Raw genomic sequence first — 19,408 nt, forward strand, 5'->3', positions numbered from 1 at the left:
TTTACTACTCAGTGGCACTATAGCTGATGTATAGGGTTGGAAGGATTAGATTTTTAGCAATAAATATTGATTTCACTGTACAAACAGACAAAATATTTCCGTCAATGATAATTGAAATTTACTGATAGGCAAAGTATGAAAAATGCTGGGATATTTACTTTATATATTTTGACATGTGACATTGACAATTTGTATTTTAATGGTTTATAAAGCTTTATCTTTTTTAATCTCAGCGACTACTGTCATTAAATTGTCTCCTCTCCCTTATCTGACCCCCTTCTAATTACCTGTAACAGTGAACATTTAAATCGATTTAAAAAAAATGCTTAAAAATAAACATCAATATTATTCATCTATTTTTTTAATCAAGTTTTGCCAAGCATACTATAATCTGATAGTTATTTCCCATTCTAAGTACTGGGAAATGCTGCAGTATTTCCATTACCACTATTTAATAACTGCTTGACAAATGGTGACTTCTTTTGAAGGTGTAACTGAGGGCAGAATTTTGCAGACAGAATATCTTGCTCTGGAAAGGAATCCACTTTGACTTTGCGGGCTTAGTGGTTACAAGAACCTTACGTTTTTCCCTTTAAACTGAGAAAGTGTGATCTGGAATCATTGAGACTCCATAAATGCAGAAACAGTGTTGCCATTTTTGAGTTATGTTTTCAAGCAGGATGGCATTTCAGTTTTCAGTGGGTGATGCTCTTTTAGGGTTTGTATATTTTTAGAAATTATTGTTTTACAACCTTTACATTGCTTTAAATAAAAGCGAAACATTAATTTTTTGCAAATATAATCCAAATGCATAAAGATAAGGTCTCTGCCTCAGTCAGTTTACAATCTGATTATGTATTGTCTGTTATCAAACAAAATATGCCTCTTTTACTATGCCTCCCATAGTATAAATGTCCCCCTCCCCCCCAAGTTCAATTTTTACCCAGTATTTTGCAGTGAAGGTTTAAAGGGTAGGTGGGGACGGAAGGGAACTACTTCAGTGATTCAATACAGATAAAAATGTTCCATCTGAACAAACATTTACATGTGGGGCTCAAATAAAATAACTGACAGGAAACAGCAAATGGGGTGAAGGAAAAAGCAATTAATGTTTAAAGTTGCTGTGTTCTGTAGTTGCTCATTTGTGGGTTTTTTTTCCAGCTTATATACGTTTCCATCTGATATCTCCATTGATACAGCAGTCTGCAGAGAAGTAAGAATTTACCTTTCTCATGCTTACCTTGCAGAGCAGTTAAAATTACTATACAGGGTTAAAAACAAACCCCACCCCCATCCCACCTCCATTAACTTGAAGTTAGAACATAGCAATTGGGTTTCCTCTTTCTTTACATTTTTTACAGTTCAGTAGTTTTGGGGGAAGGGGAGAAGTGTTTGTGTAGGAGAAGGGAAGTATACAAGACTTTGGTTCAGTTTTCCCATGGTGAAGTGCAGGTAAAATGAAAGTGGCACAATAGTACAGTAACTCCTTGCTTAACATTGTAGTTCTGGTCCTGAAAAATGCTACTTTAAGCAAAACAATGTTAAGCAAATCCAATTTCCCAGTAAGAATTAATGTAAATGGTGGGGAGGTTCCAGGGAAACTTTTTTTGCCAGACAAGACTATATTTTTTTATATACACACAGTAAAAGTTTTAAACAAACAATTTAATACTGTACACAGCAATGATGATTGTGAAGTTGGTTGAGATGGTGAAGTCAGAGGGTGGGATATTTCCCAGGGAATGCCTTACTGCTAAATGATGATCTAGCACTTGGCTGAGCCCTCAAGGGTTAACACACTGTTGTTAATGTAGCCTCGCACTACAGGGCAGCGGGAATGGAGGGAGGAGCGACAGACACACTGTGTGTGTGTGTGTGTGTGACCGACAACTGTGTGAGAGACACGCGCATTGCCCCTTTAAGTACGCTGACCGCACTCTAAGTACATTGCCTTTTTAAGTAGATCAACGAGTTGAGACAACAGCTGCTGCCAGTAAGCTCCCTCAGTCTTGAGCCCTGTGGTGTGTATGTGTGTCCCCACCCTCCTGCTCTATGGAGATGGGTTAAAGGAGCAGGGGGAGAGGGACACCCTGACCTCAGCACCCCTCTTCTCTTCTCCCTCAACTCCCTCACACAGCAAGCAGGAGGTTCCTGGGAGCAGCTCTAAGGCAGAGGGCAGGAGCAGCACATGGCAGTGGGTGTTGGGACAGCGGAACTGCCTGGCAATTGATAGCCTGCTGGGCGGCGGCTGCACAGGGAATTTAGGGGAGCGGGGAGCTGATAAGGGGGCTGTTGGTTCACCCTGGTTCCAAGCCTCCACCAGCTAGCTCCAATGGGCTGCTCTTTCTGCGAGCAGTGGACAAAGCAGGCAGTTGCCAAACAATGTTACAAGGAAGCATTGCATAACTTTAAAGGAGCATGTTCTCTAATCTATCAGCAATGTAACAACAAAACAATGTTAACCAGGATGATTTAAGTGAGGAGTTACTGTAGCAGTGCATCTGCTAGAACAGAATGTTTCTGCGAAGGTTTTGTGATGAAGAGTTGCCTGTTGTAGACACTATAGCCAACAACGTGGGGAAAAATGTGTAGGTGAAGGGGAAAGCGATTGGATTACACTTCAGCATATGCACCTCGTCCTCCCATTCTTGGCACCCCTACTAGCCCCAAGGTCCGACTGTCAGTTGTAACAAACAGTATAGTGACTTTATCATAAGACCACTAAGGAGATGCAAGGGAGGAGTGGGTTTTTTATGTATCTTTTGTAAAACTATTTTTTTGCAGGCTTTACTAGGGAAAGTACTGGTCTGAACTTTTAACCAGAAGCAGTTCATTCTAATTCTTTATGGCACTTAGAATTTTTAACTGGCTAAAAAGGACTTTTACTTAAAGTAATAAGATCTTTTTATACCTATTAAATCCTAATCATAGCAACTTTCACTTAAATTAAAGCTGTCGCTCTCAAATTCCTTTAGCATATTTTCTGTATTAACACCCCAATATTCAACAAATGCACTTTACTATGAGCTTTTACTTGAAATATACATTCTTTATTCTAGTTGGATTTTAAACCACATATAGCAGAGGAACGGGGTTGCTTGTGTACTATCCTGATGTGCCTTGTAGAGTGAATAACTTCTCCTTTTTCATCTGATGGAAAAGTACTTTAATGCCAAAATAACCTCTAGATAGCCCTGGGTTTTTTTGAATAGAGAGAGAAATTCACAGCCCTATGTTTGTAGACTTCTACGTTGCCCAGGACTAAATTTCTTGCAGAATACAAATCCATTTTTTAAAATTGGGTTTTGTGATTGAAGTCTTAAATGTCTTTAGCTATCTAGTGAAATATTTCTTTAGGACACTTTGGCGTATACTCTCAGAACCACTGACTTTTTATGGTGGTTTGTGTTTCTCTTCCTTTTTGGTTCCCTCTTTTACCCCTTTCTCCATGCAGTGTGGTGCTTTTTGATACTTTTGTAAACATCCTCACCCACAACCTTGCGGAACCAGCATACGAAGCTGATGTTGCTCAACTGGAATACAAACTGGTAGCTGGAGAGCATGGTTTGGTCATTCGAGTGAAAGGCTTCAATCATAAACTACCAGTGAGTACTAGCAGTATGTTTTCTCTACTATGAGTCAACCAGACATTTGCTAGGTATCATTTTCTAAACTATTCACAGCTCTGTCTTTAAATATTGGTGTCTATTAGTGGTCTTTCAACCCATTAATGGTTTTGTGTACAGTTAAAAAAAAAAAAATCAGTCTTCCTGCTGAGATGCTCATAAATCTGCAAGAGCAGAGAGAGTGTGTAAGTTTCCATGTCAGCAGGAAGGCATAGTGACAGGGATTGATGCTAGTGGGAGTGCAGTGGGGAGTCATGCCCAGCACGAAATGCAGGAGATGTTCAAGAAAGCTGGGTGTGGAACAGTGTTCCAGAGGTGATCAGATGAATACAGTCTGGCCATCTTCAGGGGAAACTGCAAAATACATTCCTATTTGATGGTGGTTCTAGTTATGGAGGAAGAAACTTTCTCAGAATCAACTGACTCCTCGTATTCCTCGTCCCAAACCAACCCCCCCCACCATAAAATGCCATATCCCAAACAAAACTTTTGATAAAAGGAGAAGTGCTAGAGACTTGTGAAGTCCAGTAGGGACTTTGAGATTGTTTGGTGTATTTTACGTAGACGGCACTCAGATATTATGGTGATGGATAGCAATACAATAACCTAAAACAGATACCATGTCTGTTAACACGCTGCCCTTCGTCCTCTCTCTCCACCCAAAATGACTATTTTTAGTAAGGAAGGTTTCCTAGTCTCACATGTTCAACTGTATTTCCCTGTGTCTCAAATGACCTCATAGTAATCTTCTTGTGGGATGTTTTCACTGAGAAATGCCCAGCACTATTCAGTTGTGGAGATATTGAAGCAGCTGCAGATATTTCTAAATAAACCTTTGAACATTGCTTTCCAATATGCACTTCGCTTAGCAGTAGATAAGGTTACTGTCAGACTTCCACTATAAAATACAGTTTTCAAAATCTCTCCTTTTGGACAGCAGTTTTCCATGCTTTTGTGGATTTATTTAAAGTGAGAAAAAATTGGTATGCGGGGGAGGGTTAGGCATAGGACAATGCAGAAAAACACTGTCTTTTTTTTCTGTTTAAATTATTATTTACACTTGCTCATCTGTAAGCCAGAAATAGTTGAACAAAACAGACTTACTTATTGCGTACTGGCTCATTATCTGTGAGAATAGTATTCTAGATACATTTGCAGCAGAAGGTAGAATTAAGATAAAATTAAGCAATTACAAACCACTTCTGGCCGTGCTTGGTTGGGATCTGATTTTATTAGAGGTTAACATTCTTACCCCACACCACCCTCCTTCTTCCCCCGCACTGCTGGCTTACTTAGGACATGGCAGCCTCAAATGGAGGCTGATGAGGGAGAGTAAGGGCTTATCTGCACTACCACTTTTACTGGATCCGGGGACTTGGTTACAACGCTGTTAAAACTTGTAGGTTAGACTTGACTTAAGGTGAAAGCCTTGGACAGTTCAAATTGCAACTGGGTCCTTTGACTTGATTACAGTTGTATATATGGGGCCAAAGTGTATCCTTTGAAATATACACAGTAAAATCTTCAACATGAGGGAGAAGAAAAACCATGGGTGTAGAGAGAATTGAGGCTCTGATCTGTACTACGTTCTGCAATTTTTTTATGCATTCTCAGCTTCCATTAATATACATCATTTAAAAAATGCTTCCCTCCCATCCCCCCTGCCATTGAGGAGATACAGTAGTCAAAATAAACAAATGTTCTGCTTTATTAAAGGAGACCGGCAAAGGAGGGTTAATAGATTTGTGCACGCAACAGGATGTGTTTGTGCTTGTCCTTTATTTTAGAAATATCAGGAATACTGAGTCTTGTCCTCCCTATATTTGGGGGGACTCCTGGGAGGATCAGAGAACTGGAATGGAGGCTTTTGCAACCCTCCATTGAAGAGGCCTGGTTGTTGAATCTTTCACAAGGAAAGATATTTTTTTTTTCCAAATGTTAAAAATGCTTAATCAAAACAGACCCTGGAGATTTAAACAGTCTGACTGAATTCTCTTTCCCTTCTGACTTGTTCGGGTATTTTGTGATGTCATCCTACTAATTCTGTATTTGTCCAAAAAATAGAGAAGGTTCTGACTTTCTAATATAGAAAACAAGTCTAGAATTCACATTCATCCTCTTCAGCAAATAATGTTCTCCTATTTGGTAAAAATAGCTTAGAAAACTTTTTTTTTCTTTCCAGCTGCTGTTTCAGCTCATCATTGACCACTTGTCTGACTTCAGTTTTACTCCAGCGGTTTTTGAGATGATAACAGAGCAGCTAAAAAAGACCTATTTTAACATTCTCATCAAACCGGAGACCCTGGCCAAGTGAGTGTCTGTGGGGAGATTAAATGTGGATGGGCTTTCTCTGGTTTAGGTGGGATATCGGTAGAGTGGAGTTTTCTCTGCTTTAATTATGTTGTCATGCAGCTGCAGGAGTTCCCTCTTACAAGGATAAATTATTGTGCAGTATTCTGCATGGTCAGTGAATAAAATGAATCTTGGTGTCCTCAAGAATAGAGCACAGAACTTTCTGCTTTATGATAAGTGCTGGTGCAGCTGATTACATAACAAAGCAGAGGTATTTTTTTCATTCATATAAGGGAGTGTGTATTGAATAAATTACAAACCAACAAAAGTCAGTGTTAAACTCTTGTCATGCTATCTAATAATCAATGGCTTGAGTGGAGGAGAGATGTAATTTGAGACCAGTAGAATCAGGCCAATCAGAGCTAATTTTACATACTAATATTAAAGGATCCCTTTCCTGGGGTTTGGCTTTATTAATAAAAGGAATTAGTAATAAGATGGCTCAGTCCATGCCCTCGGTCTGCTCTTGGACCGAAGAACTCCGTGTCAGTACAGCTCAGTGCAGAAGCCTGCCTCTTCCCTCTGTTCCTTCCAGCTTGATATTGCTGGCTGATGGAAGGTGGGGCGCGTCTGGCTTCAGCCCTTTTTAGCAGGACCCTGTAATAACCGTCTTGTCCTGATTCAGTGTGAGGCTTGCCAGCCCTATCACATTGGATGCTCTTTAATAAATGAAGATGTTTCTCTATTCTTTTTTTTCCATACAGCTAATTTTATGGCATAACATAACTATCACAGGCTAAAGCCTGAGCCTGGCAAGCTACACAGCAATGAAACAGTCCTGTAGCCTGATCCCCGTGAGCCCAAGGTGGCTGGCACAGGCCAGCTGCGAGTTATCTAGTGTCTGTGTAGACATACCTAGCTTGTCACAGCTAAATACAAGGTCTGACAGATAGAATATGTGCCAACTACTTATGCTAAACTAAGCTGAAGTGCGCTGTTAACACTCCGATAGTCATAGGACAAAAATGTGGGGGGAGTCAGTGGGTTACAGATTGTTGTTAAGCCATAAATCCAGTGTCTTTATTAAGACAATGATTTTTAATGTCTAGCAAAATTATGAATTTAAGTTCCCAGGCTTGTCTTTTGAAAGTGCTGTGCAGGTTTTCTTTGAGGGTGAGAACTGATAAGTTAGAGATAGAATCATTGCTTTGTGAAAAGAGTTCACCTACTGGTGATATTGTCTTTTATCATTTTCCTATGTGAATTCATTTGAGAGCATAGTGATTTGTCTGGTTTCACCCACAGTTGTTGGGGCATTTACTGCACTGGATGATGTACACCACATGTGATAACACGTGTGTATGACGGGACCCATGGATCTCTAAAGGTGTGTCGTGGGGGGTATGTCTGCAGGTTTTGCATCTGTTCTGCCAGGGTCTGATGCTGCTTTGATTTGGTGTGTCCTGGTCCATAGGGAACTTACTTCTGATGTGCGTTGCGGGGGATGGGAGGGGGGTGTTTGAAGGCAAAAGAGGGGACTCAGGAAATATTTTTTCAGGATGGGGTCCCCATCAAATATGGTTGTAGTTGTTCGATACCCCATATGGGTCCCCGTTTGGGGTGGTGGGTGACAACTCAGCGTGTGAGGTCAAAGGAGATTCAACTATTGTATTTAAGAGGGTTCTCAGGTATTTGGGTGGCCCGTTCCATGATGCAGTCTGTTTCTCTCGGAGTGTCCTTGTTTAATGAAGGCAGTTTTAAGGCAGCAGTTCTCAAATTACAGGTCAGGACCCCAAAGTGGATCACGACCCTATTTTAATGGGGTCGTGAAGGCTGACATTAGACTTGCTGGGGCCCAGGGCTAAAGCTGAAGCCCGAGTGCTTTAACCCTGGTGTCAGGGCTCACGCTTCTGCTTCGGCCCTGGGTGGTGAGTGGCGGGGCTCAGGTTGTTGTCAGAAGGGGGTTGCAGTGCAATGAAGTTTGAGAATCCCTGCATTAAGGTGTATATCCCAGATTTTCTCCTTGGAGCATATTCTGGGGTATCTCAGTGCCTGGCTGTATATAACAGACTTCTTGATGTGTTTGGGGTGGTTACTGGATCTGTGAAGGTAGATGTGGTGGTTTGTGGGTTTCTTGTAGATTTTTGTCTATAGAGTTCCATTGGTGTCCAGGAAGTTGATGCTAGTGTAGGAATGTTCCAGAGAGAGTTTAATGGACAGATGGTGGTTGTTAAAGTGGTGATGTAAATTTGTGAGGGAGTTTGCTGTCTGTGTGGAGAACGAAATTTCATTGTGTATCTCGGGTATATCATTGGTTTTGAAGAATTTTTGGGGACAACCCACAAAACCTATAATCCACTTTTGGTCCTGTGACTACAGGGGTGTTAACGGGCCACTTGACCTTGAATGTTCCTTTAGAATATGTGCTAACTACTTATGCTAAACCAGTGGTTCTGAAACTTTTGTACTGGTGACCCCTTTCACGTAGCAAGCCTCTGAGTGCAACCCCCCTTATAAATTAAAAACACTTGTTAATATATTTAACACAGCTATAAATGCTGGAGGCAAAGCGGGGTTTAGGGTGGAGGCTGACAGCTCGCGACCTCCCATGTAATAACCTCGCGACCGACCCTCTGAGGGATCTTGACCCCCAGTTTAAGAACCCCTGTGCTAAACTGTCTGTTAGACCTTGTATGAAGCTGTGTCACTCTGAGTACCTTTCTCAGACCTGAGGAAGAGCTCTGTAGCTTGAAGGCTTTTCTCTCTCTGTTGGTCCAATCAGATATTACCTCACCCACCATGTCTCTCTAATATCCTGGGACTGACACAAAGACAACACCACCACTGCATACTACTTTTATTTAATAGCCTATATTACCACATGCAGTTCTGCTTCTGACAGATCATGTTGTGAACCACTTAGAGCTGTTCGAGTAACATGTTAAAACTCCTGCAGTGGGGGGAAAAAACCAGACGTATATCAGTGAGCTAGAGAAGCAAGGATAGTCTGCGCATCACAACACACCCCAACAAAAGCTGTTTAAAGAGGTTACTGTGGGAAGCAGGCTTTACGTCTTTTCCCCAAGGACAGCCCAAAGCAGTTGGGCTGCAGAGATCCCAGGTTACCTGAGGCATTTTGAAGCTGAAGTCCCAGGGCAGACTGATCAGTATTTGATATTTCTAGTTAGGATTAGCTGAAATATTGCTTGTCAAAGATCTTGGGTTTAAGAAGTTAAGGGTTCTAAATCACTGGTGGGTAACGTATTTTGAATTAAATAACCTTTCTCTTGTTACAGAAATGTGCGTCTTTTAATTTTGGAGCATGGCAGATGGTCTATGATAGATAAATATGAGACATTAATGAAGGGCCTTTCCATCGAGTCTCTCTCATCCTTTGTTAAGACTTTCAAATCTCAGCTCTATGTAGAGGGTCTTGTACAAGGAAACTTCACAAGCAGAGTGAGTACCAACTTCTGCAGCTGAAGCATAAAATCTTGAATGTAGAAAGTGATTAAACACAGTTGGCACAAACCCTGTTTCACCAGCCTATGGCTTTGTCTGTACGGGCAGTTTTGGGGATATCTCACATAGGTGCAGCTCCCCTGTTAACACCATGGGACAGCTAGTGTAGAACTGGCCACTGGTGATTTTATCCCTGTGTTGTCTAAATGAACTCAGTCATTTTTTTTTTAACTCCAGGTATCGATGACATGGTGTTTTAAACACTTCAGTGCTGGTGCACCTGTGGAAGAGTTTCCTAGAGCTGTCAGTGCAGATACAACCTGTGTGTGACAGGATGTCATACTGTGTCTCTAGGGCCCAATACTATTGTTACTCTCTCACAACTGCTATTGAAGTCCAGTGAGGACTGTCTGATCCAGCCATAGGCCTGACCTAGTCTGATGGGCTTTTTAAAACTTGGATACAGCAGGGTTTACATGCAGTGTCACAAACGGGTGGCCACTGAGGAACAAACTTGCAGCCTTCACTTTGTACCCATCAGTTTATCTGTAGTCTGAGCCTTTGGGGAAATTCACTAGTGTATTGGTGGAGATTGGGGATTCAAACAGCCATGTGGGCTGATGGATTGTAGGGGAAGCTGAGGTTTAACCATGGTTCTTACGGAATCTCTGTTCACAATGTATTTTGCGCTAAGTGTAGTTTGTGCTGTAGTTTGAGTTAAAGAACTGTTAGGACCCTGGATGCCCTGCAGTCGAACAGTGAGCCCTGGTCTACGCTGGGGGCGGGGAATCGATCTAAATTATGCAACTTCAGCTACGTTATTCACGTAGCTGAAGTTGACGTACTTAGATCGACTTACCGTGGTGTCTTCGCCGCGGTGAGTCGACTGCTGCCGCTCCCCTGTTCACTCTGCTTGCGCCTCTCACAGCACTGGAGTACAGGAGTCGATGGGAGAGGGCTCAGGGGTCGATTTATTGTGTCTAGACTAGATGCGATAAATCGATCCTCGCTGGGTCGATTGCTGCCCACTGATCTGGCAGGTAGTGTAGACATACCATAAGCTCTGCTGTTTCTCTCTTGTTTGCTGGCACTGCCTCAGCAGGTGCCCAAGCTGCTTCTACATAGCATTCCCACTTACCTAGTACTACTTCTGTGAACATCTGTTAGCAGATTCTCCAAGACATTTCTCACATTAGGTTCCTCTTTTCTGGCTTCCACATAGCCCTGAGAGGCTACAAACTTCCAAGGAAGAGACTGGATTGGAGATGTCTGTTTCCTTCCACAATGTAACACAGATCACGTTGTACTGTCATGTTGTAGGGAAGGAAGTGGCTTGTGCTGTTAACCTCTGGCCATAATGCTGTAATGTGTGGCAAGGCTGGGGAGGATTGGATGGTTCTGTGTTCGCTGGTTCGTTTCTGGATGACTGTAGTATATATTGGGGCTGATACCTAAAGGGCTGCTAATTCCATTCTCCAGAGTAAAACTGTTTTTGTTCTCTCTTAGGAATCAAAGGATTTTCTGAATTATGTTGTTCAGTGAGTATTTCTCTTTAACTCTCTCACCTTTTACAAGTGGGAGCTATAAGTATATTACAAAGCTATGAACCTGGGTTAACTTTTGGTGGTGGGGGGGCTGGGAAAGAATGTTGGAAATAGTTCGAATTTCCTTTTTTCTGAAAAAAGGAACTGTATTGTCACTATTTTCCAGAAATCTGGTTTTGATCAGTTTTGATGGCAGTTAGAGGTGGTTATTTGTGGGAGCGGGAGGAGATTGATGCTAATTTGACTTGAGGCATCTGGAATATGAACATTGGTTCTTTATTTTGGTTTAAGGAGTGGGAAGGTGAGTATTTGATGCTTTGCTGTTCGGACTCTCTTTAGAAAGCTGCAGTTCTTTCCCCTACCGCACCTGTGTCCTGTTCAATTTCGGGTGGTAGACCTGCCAAACACACACCTACTGTGCAAGGTGAAAGCCCTTAACAAAAGTGATGCCAACTCTGAAGTGACCGTGTATTATCAGGTAATGTGTTAAGCATTTGAGTATACTAATATATTTTTCCTTTTGGGGACTGCTGCTACTTGTTATGCTCATGGCTTTCCTAATCCAGACTGCACAACAATTCTCCCACCATTATTTTCTAGAATGTTCTGAATTCTAGCAAGCCCATAAACAGAATCCCCATGAACAAGACCCAAGTTACTAAAACCTTCTTAATGAAATTATAGTCTGTATAATTGTGTGTGAGTTCTAGATTTATTATGCCTTATGCAGGCATATTCCATGCTGTTCCATCTTGATATTGCCTTCCTCCCCGCTTGTGCCTGCCTGTTCTTTGATTACCTTGAAATTGCCTTTTCACCCACAGAGTGATCATTGTCCCACGATTGTGCCACAGACCCTTGTCTTTCGCTCAGGAGGCTGTTTTGAGCACACATCAGAGGCCAGAAAGTCTGGATTTTTTTGTTGCAAATTGCAGTGTGCGCTTAGTGCTGAAATCCATCCTGAATCGTTTTTCTCTTAATGAGGCCGTTCTAGTGACTTGGACCCATAGCTCTTCTCTTTCCATGAGAAAGTCTAAAGTGTTTTCAATTAATGTTTTTTCTTTTAGTCTGGGGCTAGGAGTTTACGAGAATACACCCTTATGGAGCTGCTTGTGGTAAGTTTTTGCTCCTTTCCTAACAAATCTTGAGTGCTTATTAACATGCACCCTAAGAAGCAACACTTCTGTCCTGCCCCTGACATTATTTTGCTGTCAATACAATGCTACAGATGAAAATGAAACACAGGTGAGACACATACATGCCTGTGATCTGCTCTGATTAGCCTTTTAGTTCATTTCTGGATTTTGGGGTGTGTCAGTGTGTTTTACACTGATACCAGGACAGCCCAAATGAGCCATTTCATTCCTCTCTGGGATGTGGGGAAAATTGAGGCTTTAGGGCTTGTCTTCAGATTACAGTACAGCAGTGGCACAGCTGTAGTGTTTGAGTGAAAATGCTACTATGCCAATGGGAGATCTTCTCCTGTCAGCGTAGTTAATCCTCCTCCCCAAAAAACGGTAGCTATGTTGACAGAAGCAGTTGACATAGTCCTGTCTATACTGGAGTTAAATCAGTATAACTACTTTGCTCAGTGGTGTGGCTATTCAGTTGTACCAATGTAAGTTTGTAGTGTAGACCTGGCCTCTCTTTCCACTGTTTGTTTGTTTGGATCTTTGATCATACTTTTGTACCAAGCCTAAACCAAAGCTGCTGTAAGCAGCAATGCCTTCTGACTGAACTCGTGCTGTATTTCAGATGCACATGGAGGAGCCTTGCTTTGACTTCCTGCGAACCAAGCAAACCCTTGGGTAAGTTAGCTGTATTGGGGTATTGCTCCTGTTCAGCTTCTTTATCGTACTTGAGTCCCATGTGTACTAAGAAACTCCATACTGCAAACTCCTGCCATAGAGTGGCTGAAAGTACAGTGTAACATACTATGACCAAAACCAGCAGCGTTTTTTGACACCATCTTTAACTTAATTGCTTTGGTGCCCTTTGAAAAATGGCAAGGTTATGCCCAGTAAAGCTGCTGTCAAGTTACTGACAAAAAAAAAAGTTTGCAGTCAGCAAAGTCTTGTAATCCAGGTTAGAGTCCATAACCAGAAGTTAGTGTAATTTGTCTAAGCAGAAGACTTTCCCTCTAGCTTGATCACCATTGACTTGGACCGTGGAGCTAGACTTCCTCAAAAATAACCTCCCCTCACTCTCTCCCAAGTAGCCACTACTGAGCTTTTATGCAAGGGGTCTGCTGAGCTGGAGTTAACTCCTGTCACACCTGCAGGTGCATCCCCCTCCATTTAGGCCCTTTTGTGTGAACTAAGAGATCCCATTAACCCTGACTGCAACAGTACCTGTTTTATGAGGGTTCTTGCACATTCACAGATCTGGGTGGCAGGATTTCTCAGTACATGAGTATTCTGCTAAGCATCTTACAAAGCCCAAAAAAGGATTTGCTGAACGAGACAAAGCCCAGACCACTTGATGCAAGAGATTTGATTTGTTATTCCAGAGTGAATCTTTTGCATTGATAGACACCTCTTTGCTAATACCTTATGTCCAACTATTGACAATATTCTGATTTCATAGTTATGGATGGTAAATGTAAAATGGCTTGTACTAGTGAAATGACTTTCTCCTTTTGGTTTAAGCTACCATGTGTACCCTACCTGTAGAAATACATCTGGGATCCTCGGGTTTTCTGTTACTGTAGCAACACAAGCAACAAAGTACAAGTAAGTCTCTTACCGATTTTAAGAGGGGTCTGCATGTTAATGATTCCATCTTGGGGCCCTTTGAATTCTGTGGTTCTTCACAGCTAACCTCTGCAGATTTTGGATGAAGTAATAGTTGCTTACAGCCATGCAAGCGCACAGCCAAATGGGCCATCAAGGTCTCCTGAAGGTCAACAGAGCACAAATAGAAGACGAAAATTTCAGAGATGAGGAGCTCCTCCTCCACTGAACACTCTGGGAAGCTGGTATATGGACAGTGTTCAAAGCTAGGGGCGATCTGAGAGCATCCCAGATGGACTCAACTGTTACGATGGAATAGGTGCTCTTTCCTAAACTCAGAAGTTAGACTGAGTCTGATTCAGCATGTAGAGCTTTATATAACACACACACAGTATTTTGAAATGCACCCAAAAACTAATTGGAAGCCAGTGGAGTTAAGAGTGTAATGTTTCCTGCCTGGAGCACCTGGCTTAGCAAGTGGGGTCACTGCACTCTGCCCCGTAGTCAAAGCTTTCAGGTGTAGCTCCAAAAACATTGATGATCTAGAGCCTCATTTAGCAAAGTAGTTAAGTATAGGGCATAACTTTAAGCATGTGCTTATATGTTTGCTGAGTTGAGACCATAAGCCGGAGCTGGTAAAGATACAGCATGGATAGCTGGTGAGCTCTCCTCCGACGTGGAGCTCACCAAACTCCTTGCTGGCAAAAGTGAAGCAGCACTCCGAATTCAAACTAGGATGAAGGGAAGGATGTTAAGACTGGTTTGACAGAACTATTGCTAGGAGTAACAAACATTTCTCTTTGATCCCTTCATTGTTCTTACGGATACTAATGTATGGGGGAAAGCTCTTGAAGAATTTAAATATTGCCACTATTGAAAATAAGAGTGGAGGATTTAATTATGATAATGCAAGAAGTAAATAGGATGTGATGAAGAAATGGAAAGTGAGAGATGTGGGGCTATGAAATAATATCCTAAGGAAGGTGGTGGAACCCCCATTGTGTGGTTTATTTAAAACTAAGCTGTACAAAGCACTAGAGAATGTAGGAGAGGTGAGGCTGTTGGTCATGGAGTCAATGGAATCTCAGAATCTGTGACCTCTGTGACATTCTCTGCTTTAGCCCCAGGGGCTGCGGGATTCTAGAACTGGCAGTCAGTGGGGCCCTGGCAGGGCTCCGGCAATAGATAACAGCCCCCTGCAAGGTTTCAGCAACTGCCAACCTTGCTGGGCTGGGGGAGGGAGAACAGGTCTCAGGGAAATATCATCACCCTGCAGCTTCCAGCTGCCATGAGCAATGGGGGAACCCTATAGCTCCCTGCCACCATGGAGCTGCAGCAGCAAAAGTCGGACAGGACACAGCTTCATTAATTTTTGTTTATTGCCCATGACCTGTCTGAATTTTACGAAAAATAACCATGACAAAATCTTAGCCTTAATGATAGGGAACAATCCTAGAGTAGCAGGGAGATGGACTGTGTATGGATTTAATATCTTTTTATCTCCTAGTCTAAGAACAGTTGAATCAAGATGGGGGAAAAAAAGTGTAGATGGTGTATTGAGTGTGCACTGACTTCTGACCTCATGGCTAGAGCTACATTTGTTTATGACAATAGGTGGCTTTCACTGAATAAAGCAAATCTAGTCTCAACTATGAAGTACACTTATTTGAACCATGATGAAGCTAATAGTCTATTCTTCTGGAGCAGCTCTGCTCTGACAAATCTGAAAAATGATTGTTTCCTTTTGTGGGATTATTTTTCTGGTGACAACAATTTGGCCACAATATAGGGCAGCTGGATATGTCCATGTTTAGAAACTGCCAGGCCTGGAGGGATGCTTTTACAGGTTTTTGAGCTAGTCCAATAGGGTCAGAGGAGCTGCATATTAATATTGTCTTAATAGTTAAACAGCTAGTATTCCTGTCTCCTCTGCTTCACTGTCCATCTGAAATGGAACTATTTTTGGTAATACTGTGTCTGCCCTGACCGATGCTGAATCAAGCATTAATAATCTCTTGCTTGATATAAGAGTAGCAGCGTCTTTCCTAGCTATCTTTACCTTATTTCTCAAGGCCTGGAAGAATCTTTGAAAATGGAAACGTCTGCACATTGTGTATACCACAGCAAGGAGGAGGATGTTCTCTTCCACTAGTCCTAAGTGTTTAAGTGTATATTCAAAACTGGTGACTTCCCCAACTTACTGGAGTGCTATTTATTTTATTGTTTCTGCCCATTATTTTTTCCAGCTCGGAATTGGTTGACAAGAAGATAGAAGATTTTCTCTCTTTCTTTGAAGAAAAAATCAAGCATTTAACTGAAGAAGCATTCAGCACACAGGTAAAGGAGACCAATCAACTACATAAGAATAACTATTAGTGAAGGAGTGGAGTCAAACAGCACATACAGTCTGTTTGGAGAAAGTGGAGGTACACAGCTACATTAATATTGGCTCCTGCCTGGTTTCCAGGAAGTGGCTGTAGTGCACAGTGGCATCCAGCTGAATTAAGTACTGGACAGATTTTTTTCTCTTTTGTGAATTTTTACTCCCCTTTGTCACAGAGCTCTCACTGTTGGTTTTTTCTGGAGGTGGCCTTAGGGGGGACATGGCCTCATACAATGGACTCTAGGGTTGTTCATAATTCAGTATTTAAAACGGCCCAGATATAGACTGATGCATATTAGATTTAGCACATTCAGTGTTGGCTTTGAAGTCGAATCCCAGCTCTTTCAAGAGAAATACTAAGTGGGGTTTTCTTATACAGGTCACAGCTCTAATAAAGCTTAAAGAGTGTGAAGATTCCCATCTTGGAGAAGAAGTGGATAGGAACTGGAATGAAGTGGTGACTCAACAGTATTTGTTTGACAGGCTTGCCCGTGAGGTAGTGAATTTGTTCCTATTGCAACTAAAACTTCTATTCAAGAAACTTTAACCTCTTTGTAGCAGGTGCTTTACATCACAAAATAGTATCACTTCAAACAAATGTTTTAGGTTGTATAGCCATAAGGGGCCCTGATCCTTGAGGGCCCTAGAGTTTTGAGATGTGAAAGTATTGTGCTAAGGAGTGAGCTCCATGCAGAAATTAATGTTGACACTTGAAACAGATTGTTGCAACAAACTTTTTCAGAGACTGTGGAAACTTACAGCAACTTCACTTAAACATTGTAGTGTTTCCACCACAAACTGTTGCTTTCAAGACTTATACATTTGGCTGCAAATAATTGCTGTTTAAATGTTGGGAATTAGAATGCTTTTGAGATATTAGTGTTTAGCAGTTTGAAAAGTGTGCTCTTGTGGTTTTTAGATTGAAGCTCTGAAATCCCTTACAAAAGCAGACCTGGTGGACTGGTTCCAAGCTCATAGAGGCAGTGAGAGCAAAGTGCTCAGTGTACATGTGAGTATGGGTAGATGCAGTTCTAGATTCTTTCCGCTCACTTACTCTTTTCCAAGCTCTATATTTGTTTGTCTTGTCATCTTTCTTAGAAAGACTTAACACCATTTTTAGACCCTGGTTGTGTTTGTAACTAGCTTCAATTCATGTAACTACCTTAAATCCATCTCATGAGAGAATACAGTAATTTATGCTTAACACTGAGCTCTGAAAAGTGCAGGGGAAAAAATCACTACCTATGTTTGTTTCAATTGTCTCCCAGAGGGAAGCTAGAAGACTAATCTATTTTAAATGAATGGGTCTTGAAACATTAATCTTCCTGTTTTCTTGATGATAAAATCTGGCCTTTGGCTTTTCAGGTGGTTGGATTTGGAAAACATGAAGGGGATGCAGAAGTACCAGCTGTCTCTGATGTTCAGAACTCCTCATGTGGTGAAATACCTCAGCTAACTTTCTTACCTCCTTCCTCCTTGATGACTAACACCACTTCCATCAAGGACATCAAAGCTTATACATCAGCTCTGAATGTTCTCCCTTACCATAAAATATTAAAATAAATTTGTCATCTTGCCCTGCAGTAGTGTGTAATTTAAATTTATTTAGTCTCAAACTAATGTGTAAGATTTTAAAATCTTAACTCCTTACCCTCTTTTGAAAGCTGGAACAAAATTTTTACAGCTGTTACAAGGAAAATATTCCTGATCTAAAATAATTGCCTATTAAATAACTTGTCCCTCTTTTGCCTTTATTCTATTAGGCTATTTTCTGTAACTGCATGGTGTTAATTTACACAAAGAATTAGTTTAAAAGTTTAGCATTCATGCTGAACCATCTGTAAAGTGAACTGTGCAATAATTACTGAAAACCAACCCATTCTTTCAGTAGATACCTACAATGCATACTCCTATAACAAATGTTTAAATAAAAGTGTCTATTTTCTATCCAGGCCACTGTATATTATAAGACAGTCTTATCACCTTTTTTCAGATCTATTACTGCTGTGTGTAGTGAATGGGCCACTTAAGAGTGTTAATTTATAACTACCTCAAATGCAAGGCTTAACTCAAATCATAAACAGGTATTTAAATTTCATCATGAGCAGTTGCTGATTTTCTCCCCCCTTCTACTAAAGCATTAACTAGGGTTGTTGGTTGTAATCTGGTTATGTGCTAATATAGGATTAACAGGTGTCTGGTGTAAATGCTACTTTATCACATCCTATAGCCCTAAGCTACTGATAGACAGTAAAGTGAAATTTATAAATGCTTGTAAAAATTCAACTTACTGCTACAAAGCAGAGTGCAACAGCCTAATATCAGTTGGAAATTATTAATCTTGGGAAGACAGTAATCACTTTTTACCACACCACAGGGATGTAGGTAGGACAAACAAGGCCATGGACAGAGGCTAAGGCTCCATGAAGAGTGAGGAGGAAAAGAAGCCTCTAGAATCAAAGCAAGTGGCAAGGGAAATCCAAGACAAAAGATTACTTGTCTCTCAGCAGAACAAGGGCAGCTTTTCTATCAGTTGCTGTTAGATTTCTAGTAATGTACAAGGCTACAAAGAGGTCTCCTAGCACAGTATGACTACACAAATTAATTCAGGAGGGGATAAATCTGACTAGATTCTATACAGCACCAGAATAATCATTTTGAGTGAGTTCATCACTATCCTATTTCATGTTTCCTCAAAGCTTAAACACTGTTCAACCCATACACTGTTAGCAAAATTTTAAGCCATCTGGCTACTGGGAAGAAAGGCCAGGGCCAACTTCCAGCAGAGTCCTGTTACAGGTCACCACTCCCCTGTGAATTCTAGAGCATGGACATATAGTGAGAACAGTGATGCTGGGTAAAACTTTCAAAAGCACTTTACATGACTTAGCTACAAAGTCCTTATCACTTTTCTAAAGCACCTAAATCCCACTTAAAAGTACTGGATTTTTATAATAGTTTCAAAACAGTCTTGCTGTAAAAGGTTTTTAGGAAATAAAGACAAATCCATAAGTTTGAAAAATCTATTTTATGAAGCTTTAAGATACACTGAGTATTTCAATTGTAGTCTATGGTTACATTAATTTCTAAAATAAAAATTATTTTGGGTGAGACACAAATGCCAAAAGGTTTGATTTTTATCATACAGGTGGTAGATAACATTTATGTAGATTTCTAATAAACTGTCCAATCAAAGGAATCCTCATATTTACACATCAAAAATGTTAACTGGATTTAATTAAGTGAAGTCTTGCATTTTATATATATTTATATATGTAGACCCCCAGAATATTATGCAACAGATACCAACTATGTCCTTTACCGTGGTTATACCAAGTGTATGCTTCCCATGACTTAGGCCCAGGTTTC

At 41.0% G+C, this 19,408-nt stretch overlaps 1 protein-coding gene across 1 annotated transcript in view; it reads left to right on the plus strand.

The window, feature by feature from the left end:
* Window positions 1-17,622, plus strand: part of NRDC (nardilysin convertase) — a 43,898-nt gene extending 26,276 nt beyond the window's left edge. The window contains exons 19-31 of the mRNA XM_039484576.1: window positions 1,162-1,213; window positions 3,455-3,605; window positions 5,809-5,936; window positions 9,215-9,377; window positions 10,887-10,918; window positions 11,264-11,402; window positions 11,992-12,039; window positions 12,680-12,732; window positions 13,573-13,656; window positions 15,903-15,993; window positions 16,419-16,535; window positions 16,959-17,048; window positions 17,405-17,622. Of these exons, the coding sequence (XP_039340510.1) occupies window positions 1,162-1,213; window positions 3,455-3,605; window positions 5,809-5,936; window positions 9,215-9,377; window positions 10,887-10,918; window positions 11,264-11,402; window positions 11,992-12,039; window positions 12,680-12,732; window positions 13,573-13,656; window positions 15,903-15,993; window positions 16,419-16,535; window positions 16,959-17,048; window positions 17,405-17,602 (1,346 nt within the window). The 3' untranslated portion in view covers window positions 17,603-17,622. The remainder of the gene's footprint in view (window positions 1-1,161; window positions 1,214-3,454; window positions 3,606-5,808; window positions 5,937-9,214; window positions 9,378-10,886; window positions 10,919-11,263; window positions 11,403-11,991; window positions 12,040-12,679; window positions 12,733-13,572; window positions 13,657-15,902; window positions 15,994-16,418; window positions 16,536-16,958; window positions 17,049-17,404) is intronic.
* Window positions 17,623-19,408: the final 1,786 nt, after the last annotated feature.

The sequence above is a fragment of the Mauremys reevesii genome, linkage group 8 (assembly GCF_016161935.1).
Source record: "Mauremys reevesii isolate NIE-2019 linkage group 8, ASM1616193v1, whole genome shotgun sequence".
Lineage (NCBI taxonomy): Eukaryota > Metazoa > Chordata > Testudines > Geoemydidae > Mauremys > Mauremys reevesii.